This window comes from Platichthys flesus, chromosome 11 (assembly GCF_949316205.1).
Source record: "Platichthys flesus chromosome 11, fPlaFle2.1, whole genome shotgun sequence".
NCBI classification, from domain to species: domain Eukaryota; kingdom Metazoa; phylum Chordata; class Actinopteri; order Pleuronectiformes; family Pleuronectidae; genus Platichthys; species Platichthys flesus.
This window is the reverse complement of record NC_084955.1, coordinates 19,464,365-19,484,777: the sequence shown is the minus strand read 5'-3', so window position 1 is coordinate 19,484,777 and position 20,413 is coordinate 19,464,365. Positions and strand designations below refer to the sequence as shown.

At 43.5% G+C, this 20,413-nt stretch overlaps 1 protein-coding gene across 1 annotated transcript in view; it reads left to right on the top strand.

Moving 5' to 3' along the window:
• The window catches only part of bcam (basal cell adhesion molecule (Lutheran blood group)), a 50,362-nt gene extending 34,170 nt beyond the window's left edge, over positions 1–16,192 (top strand). The window contains exons 3-16 of the mRNA XM_062398569.1: positions 126–342; positions 2,181–2,254; positions 2,365–2,461; positions 2,743–2,925; positions 3,484–3,605; positions 4,067–4,208; positions 4,765–4,880; positions 6,111–6,252; positions 6,626–6,750; positions 7,498–7,639; positions 8,413–8,436; positions 10,893–11,034; positions 11,686–11,785; positions 14,081–16,192. Coding sequence (XP_062254553.1) covers positions 126–342; positions 2,181–2,254; positions 2,365–2,461; positions 2,743–2,925; positions 3,484–3,605; positions 4,067–4,208; positions 4,765–4,880; positions 6,111–6,252; positions 6,626–6,750; positions 7,498–7,639; positions 8,413–8,436; positions 10,893–11,034; positions 11,686–11,785; positions 14,081–14,086 — 1,632 coding nt within the window. The 3' untranslated portion in view covers positions 14,087–16,192. The remainder of the gene's footprint in view (positions 1–125; positions 343–2,180; positions 2,255–2,364; positions 2,462–2,742; positions 2,926–3,483; positions 3,606–4,066; positions 4,209–4,764; positions 4,881–6,110; positions 6,253–6,625; positions 6,751–7,497; positions 7,640–8,412; positions 8,437–10,892; positions 11,035–11,685; positions 11,786–14,080) is intronic.
• Positions 16,193–20,413: the final 4,221 nt, after the last annotated feature.

Genomic DNA, 20,413 nt, shown 5'->3' with positions numbered 1-20,413 from the left:
ATGGAGGGCACTTTCAAAAGTGGCATTTTTAATCACCTATGTCTTCTTTTTCCACAATTTGTTTTAATCTTCATCTTCCTCATTTCCCTCTTCCTGCACCTTTTAACCTCCGTCTGCCCGTTCAGGACGAGCAGGGAGCCAGGAAGCGCGTGGCTTTCCGCCCCCAGGGGGGTGACGCCAAGATTGACGAGGGCACCCCCCTCACAGGCCGCATCAGCATGGGAGAGGACTTCAGCTTGACCATCACCTCCGCTCAGCCCTCCGACGAGCTCCTCTTCTACTGCCAGGTCATGGCCGGCCCTTCCGGGGTCGCAGATGCCTCCACTATGCTGAAAGTCTTCTGTGAGTCGGCCTGTGCACTTTGACCTTTTGATGTGACCTCATCGCGATCCTGACACATAGACACACACTTTCCCACACACTTGTTGATCTGTGGAGTAACTTGTCACCGTCACCAGGTTTAATGCTTTAATCAGATCGGCGCGTGAGTTCACGCATACTTTGATTTAAAGCGGCTTAATCGGCCCTAATGCGTGTCATTTATTTAGCTTATTGCATTTCACACCTACTCAATCTAACGCCATGCAAAACCTCCATATGGAAATATACTATCAATAAGTGTGATCTGTCACATTCGTCGAAATCTGGAGATACTTTTTATTAATCATATGTTTTACTGTCTGGAACTTTTTCCAACCAGGGGGGGGGGGGGGGGGGGACCACTTTCCTTTGATAAGTTCCCCGGAGGTCAATTAACCACAATCTAATCACTTCTGACACAATTGATGAATAGTTCAATCCCACCTGTCATGTCTCATATATCTCACCTTAATAACAGTCCAGATTTATCACCCGGGCGCCGAGGGCTGACCCTGGTGCAGCCGCGCCGTGTCCTTGCACCTCCCACTGCAATCCCTTAACTGGCATCAATCATACTTCTTTGCATTTAGTAACCGCACCGAGATGAATAGGAGTCATTTGCATTTTGGATTGGACTGATCAATCACACTAAATGGTGGGTGGGGGGGGGGGGGTTGCACCGTTCGAATGGCGAAACAACCGTCGCTTTGGTGAAGCTGCCACTCGAAAATGAGCTTACAAGTTAACCATTCATCCATTCAGAGGAAGCTGGAGTTTAAAGCAACCTCGTAAAAATACGCTGTTGGATGTGAGTGGGCCCGTCAGTGTTAAACAATACCTCAGTAAAGAGCTGATAGACAAGGGCCTTTTTTTTTAAAGATGCACTTTATGCCCAAAGTTGTAAAAAACAAACAGGCTGTCTCACAGACCAGCAATTTTCTCTCTGTGCACATTTGAACACTTGACTTTTTGGGGGATGAATTATGGTGTGTCTGTGCTGCCTTCACTTAATAGGACTGAGTTATGAGGTCCCCTGAGGGCGTTGAGCTATAGCAGTGATAGCCTGGTTTCTCTCTCTCTCTCTCTCTCTCTCTCTCTCTCTCTCTCTGGAGGCTTTACAGTACAGACTGAAACAGTATGTCTACCGAGCCGAAGCACACTTCAACGGAATAAAACCAAGCCTGCTTCCACTTCTCCGCCTGTCCTCTCCTGCCGCAACCCTTCAAACGTTCACAATTCTCGAATAACTTATTTATATAGTCGTGCTCAGTGTCAGGGTGAAGAAACCTTTTCAACGTTACCGTTTCCCACTGTGTCTCAATGCTTACATATGTCTGGTGTGTGAAGAAGAAATGGTTTTAAGCTGCGGTTATGGCCGCAGCTTAAGAAGAAAAAGAACTGATTGAGTGCGGCAGAGAGAGAAATACCCATCTACTGTTTATTTTTACAAGAAGTCGACAGCTGCAGGCAGTGATAAGATGACCTTGCATGTGGAGAAGTGAGCGAGGGAATAAAGCAGAGAAATGAGAGGGAACCCGTGTGCGGGGGGGTGGGGGAGTGTTTTTGTGATCTGACCCTTATCAGCTCATGTGAACCAGGTCACAGTGGAATAATGTGTGGCAGGATATTTACTGCTCGACTTAATTAACAAGGTCAGCAGGCATGTGGGTTGCGCTGCATATATGGAAGTTCAGTGAGTGGTTATGTGTGTGTGTGTGTCTGTGTGTGTGTGTGTGTGTGTGTGAATCTCAGGGTTAACGATTAAAGCTTCTCCTTCTCGTAAGTAATAACGAACTTGGCCCTCCCGTTTTCTGTCTCAGGGGCTCCCGAGAAGCCAGTGCTCACCAGGCCGTCGCGTCAGGCCATTTCCGTGGGAGAGACCACCAGCTCCGAGGTGTGTGGGTGGTTTGTGTTTGTTTCCCTGCTCACTGATTTTGTATAAAGACTGACGAGAAACAGTTTCGGCCACTTATCTGTTGTTTGTACCGCATTTTGTCTCATCAGATCAGCGCATGTGTGACGATGAATGGACATCCCCAGCCGAGAATCATCTGGTTCAAAGATGGCCAGCCCCTACCTGAATACAAGGACAGGAAAGAGAGTAAGTGTTCTCCGGCTAATGATCAAAAAACTGTGTCCAAAATCCCCTACCCAGCCCCTGACTCCTCCTTCCCAGTATAGGGACTTTCTTAGTAGAAAAAGACGCTTTGGGACACTTCAAACATTGGGACTGCTCTATTAAATTTCCAACTCAGTATATAGATCACTATATAGTGACTAGTGAGTTTTTTTTGGACACACCTCGTATTTCTGGAACTAATCCATTGTTTTCCCATTCGACTGATTAGTTGATCATTTGATGTCGTCCCCTCTCTTTGTCAGAGACCTTCATGGTCCCCTCGGTGGTGAAGGAGGCCTCGGGTCTCTACACCATGAAGAGCACCTTGTACATGCAGCCCACCAAGGCCGACAAGGACGCCGTGTTCCAGTGCACCGTGGAGTTCAGCATGCCAGGGGACCAGATCAAACAGAAGAAGTCCGACACCATCTCCATCAACCTGAACTGTGAGTGGAGAGCAACGGGGCGACAGCAGACTTGTTGGGGAGGTTAATGTGTGATGAGGCGCTTGCAGCAGGGTCTTCGATGGGCCTGTGCTATTCCTCCGTAAAGGATTTTGTGGCGAATTAGTTATTATTAATTGGCCCCTGCTGCTCGCCTGGTAGCATGGGGGGGGGCCCACAAATGAAGCTTCAGTCTTTCTTTGAGAGACTGTTTTCTTTGAGAGATTGTTTCAAGCAAAACAGACAAAACGATAGATCTGTATTTGCAGCCCTTGAAAAAATTATAGGTGATCTTGTGTATTTTGCTTTTGCTTTCGGGGTTTAAATCATTGGGTGCATATCTCTCATTTAGCCGAACAATGCCGTTTAAAGCAGCCACTGTGGAATTTGATTGTGAGCTAAAGAGGAAAGATAAGCTAGAGAAAGGGGAGGCGCTGGGAAAGTAAAACATCCCTTCAGGAATGCATCGGCCATCTGTGATTGATGATTTAAAGTATAACAGTGTAAATGTATCCAAAGGAGGAATTTCCACCTGTTCTATGTCTGTTCTTGTCCGTCTAGATCCATCGGAGACAGCAACCTTTTCCCTCGTCAACACCGAAGCAGTCAAAGAGGGCGACACTGTCACCATGAAGTGTGAGACTGACGGAAACCCTCAGCCCGAGTTCGACTTCACTAAAGACGTACGTGTGTATTTCATGTGCACAGAGTTTTCATACAGGAGAGAAACATAATATAGAAATACAGCCACGTATTCCAACTTTTTATAAATATGACATCATATTTCCTACCCTCACTCAGTCTTCACAATAGACTGTGAATAAAGATGGACGACATGTCGTTACCTCCTCCCACTGTACAAAAATGAGGCCAAAATATATGTGTGCCGCCATCTTGTGCTGAGTCTGCCCAGTTGTTACCCTGGTGTGAAGCCACAGAAGAAGTTTATTCGACAATTATTTAGATTTGTTTTAGTTTTGGATCCGTCTTCTGAAAAAGATAGCTCAGGGTTTATTATCCACACTACAGCCAGCAGATGTTTCGGCTTCACTTTTGGGGGCTGTCATGTCGTCCATCTTGGTTTACGCTCATCGGTCTTTATCCATGTCTCTTTCTACTGTAACACCTGTGCTTCCACCTGCAGGGAGAGGTCATCAGCGGTCAGGACGGACTCCTGACGCTGAAATCGGTCAAGCGCACAGACTCCGGTTTGTACAAGTGCTCAGCCATAGATTTCGACAACATGGACGCTGACCTGAGCGGAAAAATCAACCTCAATGTCCACTGTGAGTGAGCCAAAGACACACACACCCACACACACACACACACACACACACACAGAGCTGCTATCTGTACAAACAGATACAGAACTGTTTACCTCCTGTTTGTGCAGTTTAGCCGCTGCAGTGAGGCCAGTCTTTTCCATCAGTAAATCATAGAATTAAAAGGGTTAGAGGAGAATGAGCTTTAATGGAATCCTTTCAGCCGACCGATATCCAATTCAATTTCTCACAGTTGATCTGCTACTTTAATGTTATCCCAACTACACTACCTAATTTGATCTTATCGCACACATTAAGCGCAGATAGCCCAGAAATAGCATGGAAGAGGCTTAACTTAGGCTTCGAAATGGGCTTAACTCCAGAGTAAGTACATTAGCTTTGTAAAAATCTAATATTCTGCTTAGTCTGGTCATACTAAGAACCTTATTACATGGTGCTTTAAACGATGTGAAGCTTGTTTCATTTCAAGTGGCACTTCTTTAACTGTTTGATATATATCGATGAGTTTTGTGTGTCCCTGGCCCCGTCCCTCATTTGCTTTTCATTTTGTCCGTGTCAGACATTGACCCCGTGAACGTGACCCCTGTCGAGCCTCAAGTTGTCAAGCTGGGAGACAGCGTGGAATGGCAGTGCAAGACCAAGGGCTCCGCCGCGCACACTGTTCAGTGGAAAAAGGTGTGTTCTCTTTCCCGTCACCTTCATTCAACTGTAATGAATTTATGCAGAACTTCCTTCTACTCCCAATCAGAAGTTGTTCTGAGCAAATACAGACAATGTTTATTTTTCACAACAACCATTTCGACAAATTGCGAGATTCTTCCTTGGGCTTTTTATTTCAATTTTTTTTTTAAACGGTTTAGATTTGTAGCAACCACGATTGCAGTGTCCTTCTCCAGTGGTCAAATACCACATTTCTAAACTGTGATACAGAGCTTCACTGTATACGCAGCTGCTCCTCAGCCCTGGAGCCTGCAGGTCTGAAGCAGGGCTCCCTTTACCAACACTTGTGGCCCCTCCACACTGGCTGTATTGTATCGTATCCAGTTGCAGCAACTGGAGAGGAGACACTGGAGTTTGCTCAATGTCGCGAATGAGAAAAAAAACAACAGCCACACATGGTGCGTGTCAGTGTATAAGTGTGAATCCAAACCCCTGTGGGAGAAATGCAAGTGGAAAATTTGTTTCTTATATTTTAACTTTTTATCAGTAACTTGACTTTACACATTTAAAACTCTTTATGTGTTGTTCTTTCTGGAGGACCGACGGCCAGTATGAAAAACTATTTGGATTTTAGCGTATTCTCTGTGCAGCAGTTGATGGTAACAAGAAGCTCCCACTCGTCTCGTTTCAGGGACAAACTATGCACAACATGTCATATCCTCAATTATTTTTTTTTAACTTATCAGGGAGCAGAAGATGTATTGACTCTTTCAGTCTATTTGAAGCAACCCTGTACATTCTGTTACTGTAAAAACCACAAATCAGTGTGACACCGTTGGTATTTTGGGGTTTTCATCCCTGCTCCTCCATCTATTGTGTGCACAGTGTTCCTGCAGTGTCAGGCTTGTTGTTGTTACCTGTCTGTCTATTGTTGTGTCTACGGGGTGCCATGAAAAAAACACAAACCGGCTGCTGGTTTTGTGGGTAAAGAAGGTGTTTGTTCTTCGAAAGAAAGATTCCTCTCAGAGGAATTGCAAGAGACAGGCTCATCATGGAGGACTCGACTTGTATCTGTTATCAGCACATTGTGGAGTGTGGAGGTTTTTCCTCTGCTTTCCCAGCATAGCAGCGTGCCTTCCAACTAGATATTCACAAAGCAGATCTGGCTCTCATATTCACACACACAGGATAAAGAGGAGTGTGGAGTCCAGTTGGTTTTAATCCTGGATGTTTGTGTTCCTCCAGGGCTCTGATGTGCTCTCTCAGGACGGCACTCTGTCAATCCAAGATGTTTCCTACGATAAAGCTGGAGAGTATGTGTGTGTTGGAGCTGTGCCCTCTGTGCCAGGACTGACAGCGGAGTATAGTGTCAACCTCACCGTCAAAGGTAACACACACACGCACATACACACACAATTGCACTGTTTTTTTAGCAATAACCATCTGTTTCCGGGACAGTGTCACACAAACTTGGTGCAGCTTACTTTAACTGTGTCGGGATCAGACACAAATAAAAAGAATGTCAGTCAGGTTCGGGTGGAGATCTTTTAGTTTTCTCTAAGAAATGCACACTCTTTTTTTCTTTTCTAAATCACACTCACATAGTCTAATGACCATGATCAGCGTTAGGGCGTGCAGAGTATTGTTTTAGTCAAAGGAAGGAAGTTGTATAGTGGGTGGAAGCAGGTGAGAAATGGATGCTTTAGAGGTTTGGCTGCACTGTTTATAAAAAAATGTTCCAAATGTTCCTCCCTCCCAAGGAAAGCCGATGATCGAGACTCCCGCTGCAGGAGAGGTTGTGAAGGAAGGAGACATGGTATCCCTGAAGTGCTCGGCCTATGGCTACCCCGCCCCTCAGTTCACCTGGAAGCCCTCAGGAAAGGAGGTACGAGTGTGAAAACAAAGACGAGGCCGGCCGAGACAAAGATTCCCCTTTCCTCCTGTGCAGTTTAAAAGAAGCACTTAGTCAATAAGAGCCATTGATGCTCTCCTGGAGGGGAGTGTACAGCCTGTGGAGGGGAAAATGTATGTCAAACAAACAGGGCTATTAGCAGTGGAGTTTCCATTTGGGTCAAGATGTGAAGTTTGAGGCATGATTCATTTTTCATAGCATCTTAAGATCTTCTTCTTGAAAAAAAACGGCATGTTAAACTTCAAACGCATGGAAAAAGGAGAGAGAGAGAGAGAGAGCGATACACAGCTGGTGGGGCTGTAATATTTCATACTTATATTTCATATTAATGTGATACAGTTGATACAGTTCATATTTAGCGGCTTTTAAAAAAAGGGAATATTGTTTCATAATTTAAATATTATATTATAGTGAAGAAATGAATGATCCTGTCAAATTGGATGGTTTCAGAAGCAGTGATATTCACTTTGTATGATGGAGCCACCTATACTTGTGTGAAGGAGAATTAAAAGGAAACAGAATTGAACAATGAGTGTGTGTGCACAATGAAAGGGACCAAAGAATGAGGGAGTGCCAAGTTCCACAGGAAAAGAAGCAACAAAGTTAATAATATATTCGCTAAGAAGTGACGGATGAACTTTGAAATAAAATAGATGTCTTCTCTTTGTCTTCTCTCCTCTATCTCTCCTCCCTCCTTCCCCCCCCTTTCGCCCCTGCCAGTCTGTGTCACTGGAAGGAAACAAGGTGGTGAGCACCGTGACCCTGCAGACCACCGCAGAGATCCTGAAGGCCGGGGTGACCTGCGAGGTCACCAACGAGCACGGAGCTGATAGCAAGTCCTTCCCGGTATCTCTTAAACGAGGTCAGTGTCAGGACTACCTCAGATTTCCTCATCCAGGGAGGCTTTGTTTTTCATCCACATTTGTTTGCCTGTTCTTTCGTGGCATTAATCAAAAACTACTGGATGAATTAATAAAAATAGATTAAAGAATGTCGCCTGGGTCGAGGAAGAGCCCATGAAATGTTGGTCTAATCAAATTAATGTTCTCTAGTCTTGATGACCACTCAGCACTTTACAGTACAGTTTTTTGCCACTCACACACACAAACACACACACAAACACACACATTCATGCAGTGAATCTATGGGCAGCCCTATTTCTATGAGAAATGTAAAATAACGCACGATCTACACTTCACATTCCTGGATTCATCCCATTAATTAAATCCCCTCTGAAACTTCATGGGTTCTTCCTCGGCCCATGTCTCACCCTTCCAACAAGTTTCAAGAAGATTGGCTGTGTAGTTTTTGCGTGGTCCAGCAGACAGACACACAAACGGCAATGAAAACATAACCTCCTTGGAGGAAGCAATTATCGTACAATGTAACTGATCTTGTTTTCTGATTTAAGCTGGATTTTCTAGTCATAATCCCCAAAGACTTTCAATTGTGAATGGCGTAATACTCTGTTTTTACAAATCTGTTTTTGAACTAGACTTAACAAAGACATGAACAATAACTTTAAATGCAAAAACATATTGAATTTCAAATCACAGCCGCTGTCTTTTGCTCTTGTGGCAGATCCATTACCTGCAACCTGAACCCTTCCTTCTTTTTCTTGTCTCCTTTTTGCAGCAATTGACAACTCAGCCGACAGAGGTAGCGCCTTCTCCCTCCTCCTCCTCTCCTCCCTCCTTTTCTCAGGAATCTTTGTTGTACAGACCCTGTAATTTAGCAATACCCCCCCTCCACCCATCTCCTCTTGCCCCTGCCTTTCCATCTCACACGCACACACACTAGTACACACAAACACACACACACAAACACTCACACACACTTTCCTCCTCTGTACTGTAATCTTGTATATTTGCCCTCTTGCTACCGAACACTGTGGATATTGTATATTGTTATTCTTCTTCTCTCGTCACCTTTGTATGATGTCTGTCCTATATCTTGTGGATGCTACTACACTTTTTGTGGCCCCTAGGGGACAATAAAGGATTCTATTCTATTCTATTCCTTCCTTTCCTCTCTTTGTTCGTTCACTGTGTCTCCTTCGTGGTCTTCTTTCCGACTTTGTCCTCCTGTTTCTGGCTTCTTCCCTCTTCGTCGTTTCTCTACTCGTCCGGGTGCTGTGTGTAGGATTGTGTTCTAACCTTATCTTCTGTGTGCGTTACCCCACGTGGTGTGTCGAGTGTTTGTTGCTTTGCTTTGCTACGCGACTGAGAAACTCTCTTTCTTTCAAAGTGCTGCTCTCTGGAAACCCTGTGCTTACGTCAGGTGTGTACTGCTAACCCTACTGCTAACCATGTGTATGGTGTACGTCTACAACTCTTTAAGTCACCTTGTGTGTATTGATGTCTGTGTGCACATACACACAAGTTAGTGTATTTGTGTTTACAAGAGCTGATGTGTTTTTGTATGCAAACTTGTATTACTGTTGTGAGGACTGATTTTAAACTAGGACTTTAGCGGAAAGAAGGAAGGTTCTGGTGTCAGAAAACACAACTTAAGTTGACAATTATTTTCGATAAATTTACTCTTTAAATGACAACACAATTAAATTCCCCTGAATTGAAAGAAGAGAAAGTTTGGAATTTAAAATTACTTCAATAAATTCCCAAAATGGTGCCTGGCTGAATCAAAAAAATGATTATCCAGCTCAATCATCAGCTCAACAGGCGTCTCCTATACTGTGATACAGATACATACAATCAGGTCTGTAATTGACCCAAATTTTCCTTTTTCTTTAATTTAATGCTTAACAACGAGGCTGAAAATTATAAACTAAATATGTCCATTCGATGAAATCTGTCCCATAATTATTTGCTAAATAATAAGGAATTTAGGTTCAGAGAAGAGTTAATTGGCCCAAAAAAAGGCAACAAAAGTGAAAACCTTGTGTTTGAGGTGTCGTGATATGAAAGAAATTAACAAAGTGGAGGCAAAGAATCTTTCCTCAACTTCACATGAGGATCTTTTGTAAAGGAGGAGACATCAGAGTGCCGTGGCAAGTTTCTACCAGAGCCCATATCACAGCTCATAGCTTTTGTGGCCTTTTTTTCAATTGACCTTAGTCATGGTTAAGTTCGAATAACCACCAGGAGAGACAGACAAAAAGAGGTCGAGGAATTTAGAGCAATGATTTGACATTTCCCCGGGTTCACCAGGCAACCAGCTGAAACTCCAGGAAGTCTCCTCCATCACATAAACCTTGTGACACTACTTAACAAATGATTTATAGTGTTTAAAGGATGAACTTTTGAGGTGACAGTGTAGTTTTTACCTTCAAATGTTACCCGACTGTCAGGATAATCCAACTATCCCCAGGCTCCAGCCACATTATATATCGGATGTATTAATATTATAATTTATCACATCCTTTTAGGAAAGCAACTTGGCATATTTCCCCAAATGCCAAACCATTATTTTAAGGACTCTATCCAGATAGAAACACTTAGTATCCCTAATGGCCGTGGTATAAATCTGTATTAATGGATAATGGCCTTTAAAAGTTAGAGTTTATGCAGCAACATCAGTTTTGAGGGGAGAGTCATGTCCTCACAAGTGTAGTGATACAAGTATATGTGGATGGGTGAGTATGTTCAGTGTTTTCTGGCTCTGGTCAGCTGTCTAGTTTTACCTGTGAGTGTACAGGCCCTTGTACTGGGGTCCCATCACATTTCAGTCAGTCCATTCAAAAGTTAAACTAACCCCACATCCCAATCCCCCTTTTCCCACTTCTTTTCCTCTCCACCCAATCTCCCACCCACCCCTCCATCCATCCACCCATCGCCTGGACCCCGCCCGTCTCATCCTCTCCATCCTCCCGTCACCCCATCTCTCCTGAAATCATTACCCCTCTTTCCCCTCTCTCTTTTCTACCCCACGAATCAAAACACCCCTGTTCCCTCCACCCGCCATGTTGCCCCTCTCCCTACCACTGCCCCCTTCAAAATCAAACGCACCCTCCTCCCACTCTCCCCCCCTGCGATCGATCCCTCCCTTCCCCTCCTCATTGCCTCCTCTGTCCTCCCTCAACTATTCCACCAACCCTCCACCCCCACCATCTTCCCCTCCACCCCTCCTTCCATGCGTCCCTTGCGGCACTGTAGCTGACAAGCAGCAGGGTGGCTCCAGCGGGGTGGTGATAGCCGTGGTGGTGTGTGTTCTGCTGCTCCTGCTGATGGTGGCCCTCATCTACTTCCTGAACAAGAAGCGCAAGTTGCCCTGCAGCAAGAAAGACAAGAAGGAAGTGTGAGTACAGAGCGCTGGGGAAGTTAAGATGGGTAGAAAGGAGCGATGGTGGCTGGGATAGTGAAAGTAATGAGCTGTATTTAGGTGCTGCTTTTCTCCTCTCTTGGTCCAATGCGCTTTAAGTACAAGCCATATTCAAAATGCTTATTTTGTTAATGAAGTGCTGATAATGAAAAATATCAGCACGAAGAAGTATCCACTAAATCTAATTATGGCAAAACTCAATCGTATCCAGTTTTAGAATGTCTGTGTTTTTAGATCAGTATGCAGGGTGACGCAGGGCGAGAAGTTGAAAGACTCTGTCAGTAAATAATCCTCAAAGAGACATCGCCTCGGACGTTTGTCCTCACATCTGTCTCTGTAGTCTGATAAATAGCTGGAAAAGCAGTTTGATCTCAGTTTTGATTTTAATTGAGTTTGTGTTTAAACTCAAAGTTAAAGCAAAAGAAAATCTTTCTTAAAACCAAGCAATGGTTTAACCAAGGCAATGGGTGTAGAGTGTAAACAACATTTTGAGATGGATGTTGGCTAAAGCAGACCAATATTATTTATTTATTTGTTATGACCAGTTGTCACCAGCCTTCAATCACGTTGTACAAGGAGAATATAGTTCAACCCACTCACTGACTTTTAGTTTTTTCCTCTCTGCAGGGCCAGCGGAGAAGTGAACAACGACATCGTAGTTGAGATGAAGACGGACAAGGCCAATGAAGAGGCCGGTCTCCTCAACAAGAGACCGTCCCCTGAACAGGTCAGGACAAAGGGCACGGGAAGAGATTAAGGGCTGGTGGGTCGTGAGCCCGAACTTGAGGTCTCACAATGTTTAACCATGGGGCCATCGTGGTGCAGGGGTCAGCGCTGTCTCATCAGAGCAAGAAGGCTGTGCAGGTTGGAAAGGCCTGACCAGTGGCTGGGGCCTTTCTGTAAAGGGTCCTCCCTGGGTCTTAGGTGGTTTTTCACACAGTTCAAAAGAATGCAGGTTAATTGCAGACTAGATTTGAATGGGATGTTTCAGACATGCAATGAACTCCAGAGGTCTTCCTGAAATTTTCTGGAGGGGCTGTATGGGAGTTCCAGAGTTCAAGATTCAAGATTCAAGATTTTATTTGTCAAATGCACAACAATAACATTAAGCAGTCGCTAGCAGTGAAATGCTTGAGTCTCAGGCTCTCTTCTAACAATGCTCAAGTAATGACACACTATACAATAACATAAGATAGAAATAGTATAAAATAGAATAAAATAGAATATCAGAATTTAAAATAGAAAATAAAGTATATATATATAAATATAACAGCTGAGGAGAAATTAAAACAACAAAAGTATGCAGTTTAAAAGTCTAATGGCCTGGGGGATGAAACTGTCTCTGAGCCTGGTGGTGCGGGCCTGGATGCTGCGGTACCGTCGGCCAGATGGCAGCAGGCAAAAATGTTTATGGCTGGGGTGAAAGGGGTCTTTAATAATCCGGCTGCTCTTCTTCCTGCACCGCAGGGTGTAGAGGTCCTCTATGGATGGTAGCGCTGTCCTGGTGATGTGCTGGGCAGACTTCACCACCCTCTGTAAAGCCTTACGGTTCAGGGCGGTGCAGCTGCCATACCAGGCGGTGATGCAGCCAGTCAGGATGCTCTCTATGGTGCATCTGTAGAAGTGGCACCTATAGAGAGCATCCTGACTGGCTGCATCACCGCCTGGTATGGCAGCTGCACCGCCCTGAACCGTAAGGAGTTCGTCTTGGCCCTGTGGGATTTAATCTTAAAGGGAATAAGGTCAACGTGTCTTGTTGGCTGGAGTAAATGGTATCTATCTGGAGAACGTTCAGCTGAGTATGTCCATGTAAACGTAAACTTTCCCACTAAGCCTTCACAGCAGGATCAGTTTGAACACAAGCTTTACAGTAAGTAAATATCTTCAGACACATCAGTCACGCTGACTGAGTTTCGACAGTTGTGGTTCAAAGACAGTGGGTTTTTTTTAGAAACTCGTCGCTGCGGCTCCGATGATGGAGGCTGACAGCTGCACGCAGTCGTCTGAAAATGCCGTCATGAGTGTAAATCACTTCATCCTGAAATTTATGGTAGTGGCATGTTTGACGTGCATGTGAAAGCCCTTTTAAGAGAGCTTTGTTTTATGGGACGTTTGAAAGTGCTGACAGCAAACTGCGCAATGCTGCAGCACTGCAAGAAGACGGCAGACACACTTCGGCTTTATGTTTAAAATGGATACAACAGGAAGGATGCAAAAGTCTTTTCAAATTCTATTAAGTGATGTTTATTTGTAGAGACGCCAAATAAAACATTAGTCTGGGAGCTGTCCACTGAAAAACCAAGCCACAGACAGATTCAGTTTCAGTCTGAAATAACATCAAGCTCAATAACTTCATATGAGCAAATACAGATCATTTTACAAAAATCGTTTGTCCTCTCCCGTTCCCTGGCACCTCTCAACTGTCAAATAAAATATCCAGAAATAGGGATCGACCTATCTATCCATCTATCCATCCATCCATCCATCCATCAATCCATCAATCCATCAATCCATCTATCCATCTATCCATCCATCCCTCTATCCATCTATCCATCTATCCATCCATCCATCCATCCGTCTATCCGTCCATCTATCCATCTATCCATCTATCCATCTATCCATCTATCTATCTATCCATCTATCCATCTATCCATCTATCTATCTATCTATCTATCTATCCATCTATCCATCTATCTATCTATCTATATATCCATCTATCCATCTATCTATCTATCTATCTATCTATCTATCTATCTATCTATCCATCTATCTATCATCTATCTATCTATCTATCTATCTATCTGTCTAAGGTAATTTTCTTGATGCTGCTGTAATCTTAATGCAAAAAAAGTTAAGCTACATTGAATTTGCTCTAATTAGCTGATTTAACATATAGATACTGCCACTTTTTTTATCAAGATAAATACCAGACAGTCATAAATACAGTGTTTCTTATCATAAAGAACTAATGTTTGTACATTGTTGTTAATTATCTTGTTATTTTTGTGTTTTTCTCTCACAGTGTTGAACTGCGTGGAGGAAAACAACCGGCAGAGGGATGAAGGGAAGGAGGACAACTGTTATGAGGACAACAGGGCCAATTTTTGATTCACTATACTAGAGGAGTACTGAGAGGAGGGGACACAAGGGGACACGAGGTGGAGCGTGGATGTGGGTTTGTACTGGGGACATCGGGAGGCTTAGCAGGTCTGGTATCAGCAATGCTTGTTTCATAACCTGGGGTAGACCTGCTGGGTGGAGTTGCAACCCCCATTCCTTTTTTTTTTTTAAAGATCGACTTTCTTCAGCTCCACCCATCACAGCTGCCACGGGTTAAAGACTCATAATCACTGGATGACGTCACTTTCATAGCTTTTCCTTATCATTATTTTCATCTTACTCCTTCAATCACATCTTTGACTCCACTGCAGAGTAGAGCTGAACAGTACAAACACGGCGGCACAATCGTTCTTATCTACCCCAAATTAAACAGAAAATGCCATTAAGCCACCGTGTGTGTATGTGTGTGTGTTTTTAATCGGAAGTGTGTGTTAGCTTGTTTGCAACACTCAGCGTCTACTCTGCTTTGGAGTCAGCACTTAAACGATCTGCTCTCTGCCGGGTGTATCACAGGCTGTCGCTCTGCTTTATCCAGCCCAGTAACAAGTGACGATTTATGCTCACGACCATTTAATCCCTAAACACACGCCTGTAACCATTTCCGCTCAAAGAAGCTCCGTGTTTGCTTCAGTGCTGTTTCTTTAATTGCATCTTTTGCCACCTGCAAATGTTCATTGATACCCCCCCCCACCCCCCCCAAATCTCCCTAATTAGTTTCCAGTAGAAACTCCTCGCTATAGAATTGCTTGTTTTTCCAATCCAGCTAAAAAAAGCCACTGAAACAAGAAAGCTAATAGGTTGTACAAATTTGTTCTTCCCATTTCCAGTGTGCTTGTACATTATGTTAGTGCACCACTCGTTTGCTTGTTTTTTTTACTTTGCTCTCATGTTTTTTTTTGTTTTGTGGATTCAAATGCTGAAGTGTACCGTGCACGATGTGGAGCTCAGAAAGCATCTGTGGTTATTAAGCCGCCGCCCTGGGACCGTAATTGCTGTCATTTCTTCCCAAAGCCTTTTGCAGCCTCCCCCGAATGAAAGCGTTTCTCACGAGCGGCGTTTCGCTCAGAGAATCTAATTATCCTCGACTTTCGCTGTAAAATTGGTGGAATTATGGTGGAAATGGTCGACGGGCTCAAATAAGAGGCCTGCTGAGCTTGTGTGTGTGTGTTTTGTTTTTCTAACGACAGCCCAGCAGAGCCTCCGGGGGGGGGGGGGCGGCTAAGCTGCAGTAGTCACAGATTCACCTGTTTGGAGAAATCAACGGGCATACGTTCACTCGTTCACTTCACCGTTTAATAAAATCTGGGAGGGGGGGGGGGTTGCAGCCCTTTGCTGGAATATGTGGTGTACCATTTTTATTTTTTACCAAATGGAAGATTTTTTGATTGTCACGGCAGGAGTGTGTGTCTGTGTTTTAAGTTTGAAGTCCTGGCGTCTCTGTTCCTCCTCTACACTGGTCGCAGGCCCGAGAGGTCTGATAGCGGGTTGATGTGCCCTTTTACTTTGTTGTACACTGGAACCAATGGCCTTGATTTTTTACTTTTTCTAGAAAGGTCACCTCAAACCACTATCTGCGCCCACAAGGCCTTTTCTTTTCAAATCAATGTCTGTCTACTGATCTTGCCATATTGACTGTTAGCAAACCTGTGATGGCAGGCGAGATAGATACGTGAGTGTGGAGCATCCTTCTTTTGATTTTAATGTTTTATACAAAAATAATATTGTGGTATGCAAGTTTTTCTTTTTTTTAGGGGATTCTTCATTTTTGCAACTACTGAGCTTTCATTTTCTCCCTCGATTTCCCGCTCACTGAGAGAAGAGACATGTTTTTTTATTTTATATTTAGGATTCTTTATGAGACATTCTCAGTGCTTTACTTCTCTCGCTGTACTGTATACTGTATATTTTGTGGTACACTGTTGTGACCTCTGTGGTGTGTTGATGTATCTTTTTGTTTTGTTCCAGCTGTGTAAAATTTATAATGAAAAAAAAAAAACTCAAAGAATACCACTCACCCCTGAAATCATGTGTGTTTTTTGTTTCTTTTATTCCATCCCTGCGACGAGTGATATATAAAATATTTCAAAGATAGCACTGTTATCACCTCCGCCAAGGAGATTATTTGTTTGCTTGTTTGTCAGAAGGATTACACAAAAACATCTGAACAGATTGACACAAAACTTGGTGCATCAGGGACCTGTTAGATGGAGAAATAGGATGTTTATAGACTTTTTCACCAAAATGTATGGATTCTGTAGGGGAACGATTTTGATGATTTTCAAATGTTTGAAATTTTGGTCTAGCTAGATTGGATTCAAGGCTACATCCATACTTCTGCGTTTTATCTCCATCTCAGATACATCTCGCACTAATTGTAAGTCGCTTTGGATAAAAGCGTCAACTAAACAATATATAAAGTAATGTGATGTAATCTCGAACAACGTCCTTACAAACACACCTGAAAAGGAACATCCCGTGATTTGGTTGTTAGCTGTAGAGTTGTTGCAGATTAATCGAATAACAGCTCGTCTCTTAAAAACAGTTGTATGATTGTAAAATGCAGAATTTAACCTCACAACAGCTGTTAGCAAAAACAACAGGGTCAGCAATGCCTGTGATTGATAACCATGTAGCTTGTTAACTTGTAGCTGATGCTAATGCCGGTTACTTTCTTCCGGAAGAGGGTCATGTGATGGGAGACCGACGAATCAGCGAAGGCTACGTCGTGACTGAAAAGACCCAATCGGAGTTTCTACGTCATCATTGCCAAACATTTTGGTTTCTGAGTTTTAAGAATTAAACTTGCCAGCAAAGTTTCCGAACTTTGTATTTGAAGCGGTTCTTAAACTCTTCAACTTGAAATGAAAACCTTACGTGTTGTGGATGTAGCCTTAGAGGAGCGTTGGTCCCTGGTGGAGGTCTGCTCTCTACCGGGTACCATCCTAGTTTGAATGTCTTCCATGTTCTTTTTAAGATAAACAAAGTAAAATGGGAGAGAACAAAGTTTGTCTGTCCATACGATAAGGAAACTGAAACACTCCCCGTCATTTCTAAAATCATCACATCACCCGACCAGAAGTCTTATCACAAATCAGATTGCTTCTGATGTAATTTGCCTTGTGAATGTTTTTTCTCTTTCACTTCCAAGAAGATGACATCTAAATTGAGTGCCGGCTTGCACCAAGTTTAATCTCTTTGATATAAACAACGTTATGCAGATTCCTCCCTCACGTTGATTGGTCCCGTGATTTGTTGTGACAGAACAGAAGAATTGAGGAAGCTCATGTTTTGCATCGATAACTGCTTCGAGGGATGGGCTCGCCCCCCCGACTCCATGATGCAGCGTTGTCTCGCTTTCATGTTTAGAAATGAGCTGAAATGAAGCCATCAGTCATCGGCAAATTGCTGAGCCGCTCCGTGCATAGATCAGTAACCGTTAGCAGGAAGGCTTTTGTCAATAGCCGTCATAATCATAATTCGCCATTTGAAATTTCATATATCAAAACCAAATGTTGAATAAGGAGATGGGATGAAAGAAGAAATCTGAAATATGCTGTTTTATTCTCCGCGTCCCCTCCCTCTGAACTCGGGCTTACCAAACAGGGTGTTCTGACCTTGTACCACTTTGTGACGGCTTTGCCAAACAACATGCATCTACACACAGGCTTACCGGTTATAGGCCCAGGGCGTCCTCACACACACACATACTGTATACACACACACACACACACAACGTGCTCCGCTGGTTTTTCCATTAGGAAATTAGACGTCTCTCATCAATGTGACCTGGAGAAATCGATCTGTGCTCTGACTACAAAGCAGGCCAGGAGCAGTGTGAGGGTGGGGGCGGATGGAGGGAATTTATGGAGAAGATAAATAACAATGTCAGTGTCGTCCCCTGCTGAGGTGATGGAGCTGAGGGGACGGGTCAGAGTCCTCGGGGGCTTCATACTGTAAAACCTGAAAAGAAACCTTCAAACACTCAGAGTGTCAGATGCATCTTTCACATAAGAAGTAAGAATTTTTAAAAGAAGAATGTAGAATGTCTCAATTATTAATATAACTTTAAAATGACCAGAAAAAGTTGGATATAAACATAAAATATCAGCACCAGTAAGACACACAGAGGAAAATATGGATTTCAGCTTTTAAAAAATATACTAATCAATGTATATTTAGCTGTAAACAGCACAAAAGGTTGGATCAGTTTATTTTGGATACCTTGTGTAACAGGTTCATAGTTATGGCTGAACAGGGGCCAGTGTTTCCTGAAGATAAACAAACAAATGAACATATATGTCATCAGTTTACAATATTTACATCATGATATGCTCATTTAGCTCACCTGACGCTCTCCTGTGGTTTCTATCGTGCGGCCATAAAGACATAAGTGTCCCACCTGGTGAACTGGTGAGCTGTCACAAACAGAACAACCAACAGGGTTCACTGATAAAACCAGTTCAATGTTCATCTGACACCTGATGTTGATGAATTGAATCAATTAGACTGCCCATGATACTGGAGAGTTATATAAAATTAATTATATAGCTAATTACGCCATCAGTTTTGTGATACTTGTATTGTATATATGAGTAATTGTTTATTTGTGTACCAATAGAAACTATGTGGTTTTACAAGCTGTCGGCCATGTTGGTGTGTTTACTGACAATGGCTGTGTCTGAAATCGCTCACTAATCAATAAATAGTGAGTTATTCACCAGTTTCTTTTTCTAAATTTAAAGATTGTCGTACAAATTTGTTATGTTTTCCTTAAGTTAAACATACTAAGTGGAACATTTACATTTAAAATTGTCAGTGGGATCATCCACCGCCCGACATAATCCAATGACAATGACGTCATAACCAGCGTATTTTCTCTGTATCTCTAGTGTCTGAAAGTGTTTTCTATCTTTTCCAGATGAGCTCACTATATAGTGCTGTATATAGAAGTCTTTGATCAGCCCCCATTCTGTCTGTAGAGCTGCAGGGTGGATATAGTGGAGGACTTCGCCTAAGAACACATCATAAAAAAATACAACAACCTGCTGCAGACCTAGATCTGAAAGCGACACATCCTCCATCCCATTCCTACTAAGACTGCAAGTGCAGCTGCAGGAGAAGTGGATCAGATTCATCAAGTCAGTGAACTGAGGGATGTCACAGCCCATACGCAGATACTAGAGTTCTCAACAATAGCCACGGCTCCAGCTACAAAAGTGTGTTAACCCCAGAGTATGTTAACCGGAGGGAAGGCGACTTTCATTGCTTCCGACTTCAGTTTTTTTATTTGAAAAAGTTTGGGGAGGATTGTGTCGGTTCCTCTTTTCAAAGTTACAAAGTCTCACTTCAAGGACGTGCTCTGTGTGATGCCGCTGCACTGATGAATAAATGCATGAAATGTCATCACAAACACAGTAAGACTGGGCATGATATGGATGAGGAGTATTTCTAGCGAGCGGGTGTTTGCGTATCTTGCGGCTTTTTTGTGCGTCTGCGAGTGTGAGTTTTTGTTTTACAAAGAAAGAGAGGATCAGTGTGTTTAAGTCTCGCCAACAATGAAGGGGATTACTGTCATTCCTCCTAGTGTCCTTCCCTTCCTTCCTCCCTCCTCCTCTTCCTCTGCTCGGCTCATTGTGAGATTTCCTGCTGCCTCCGCCGGGTTCAGTTACACTAGCTATAAACTGATTTGGCCATTTAGTGTCAGCCTGTTGAGGGATGTCAGCCACTGTCTGTCCCCTCCGTCTGCTCCGGCCACATCTGATGGCTGCGTAGCACTCGGTTCAGCTCGACACACACACACACACAGAAAAAGATGCACTGCTTTTTATGCAGCGCGGTTGAAATAGATCCAGGTACAACAAGGCCCCGGTGAGTGCCTCGCTGACAACATGTGCTTTGTCATCCTGCGTAATCAGCAGCGCACACGTACAGGTTGCACACATGACCCCGAGAGCAATGAGGCAGGAGGGAGATCAGCGTAAGCGTTGGAGATTAATAGACCTACACGTGTGCCAAGAGAGGAGGGGAGGGAAGACGATAACAGATAGAAAGAGCTTTAAATGGCAAAGAGGGAAAAGTGGAACAATGCTAGATGGAGTGAAGTGAAAATGGATTTAAGAGGAGGATGAGGAGGGGAGCGAACAGAGGAAGGAGACGATGCAGAGGGAGGAGGAAGACTGTCGGGCTTAAGTGATGGGCGAGGAAGGACGGAACAGAAGATGCTTTGTTAAGTTGT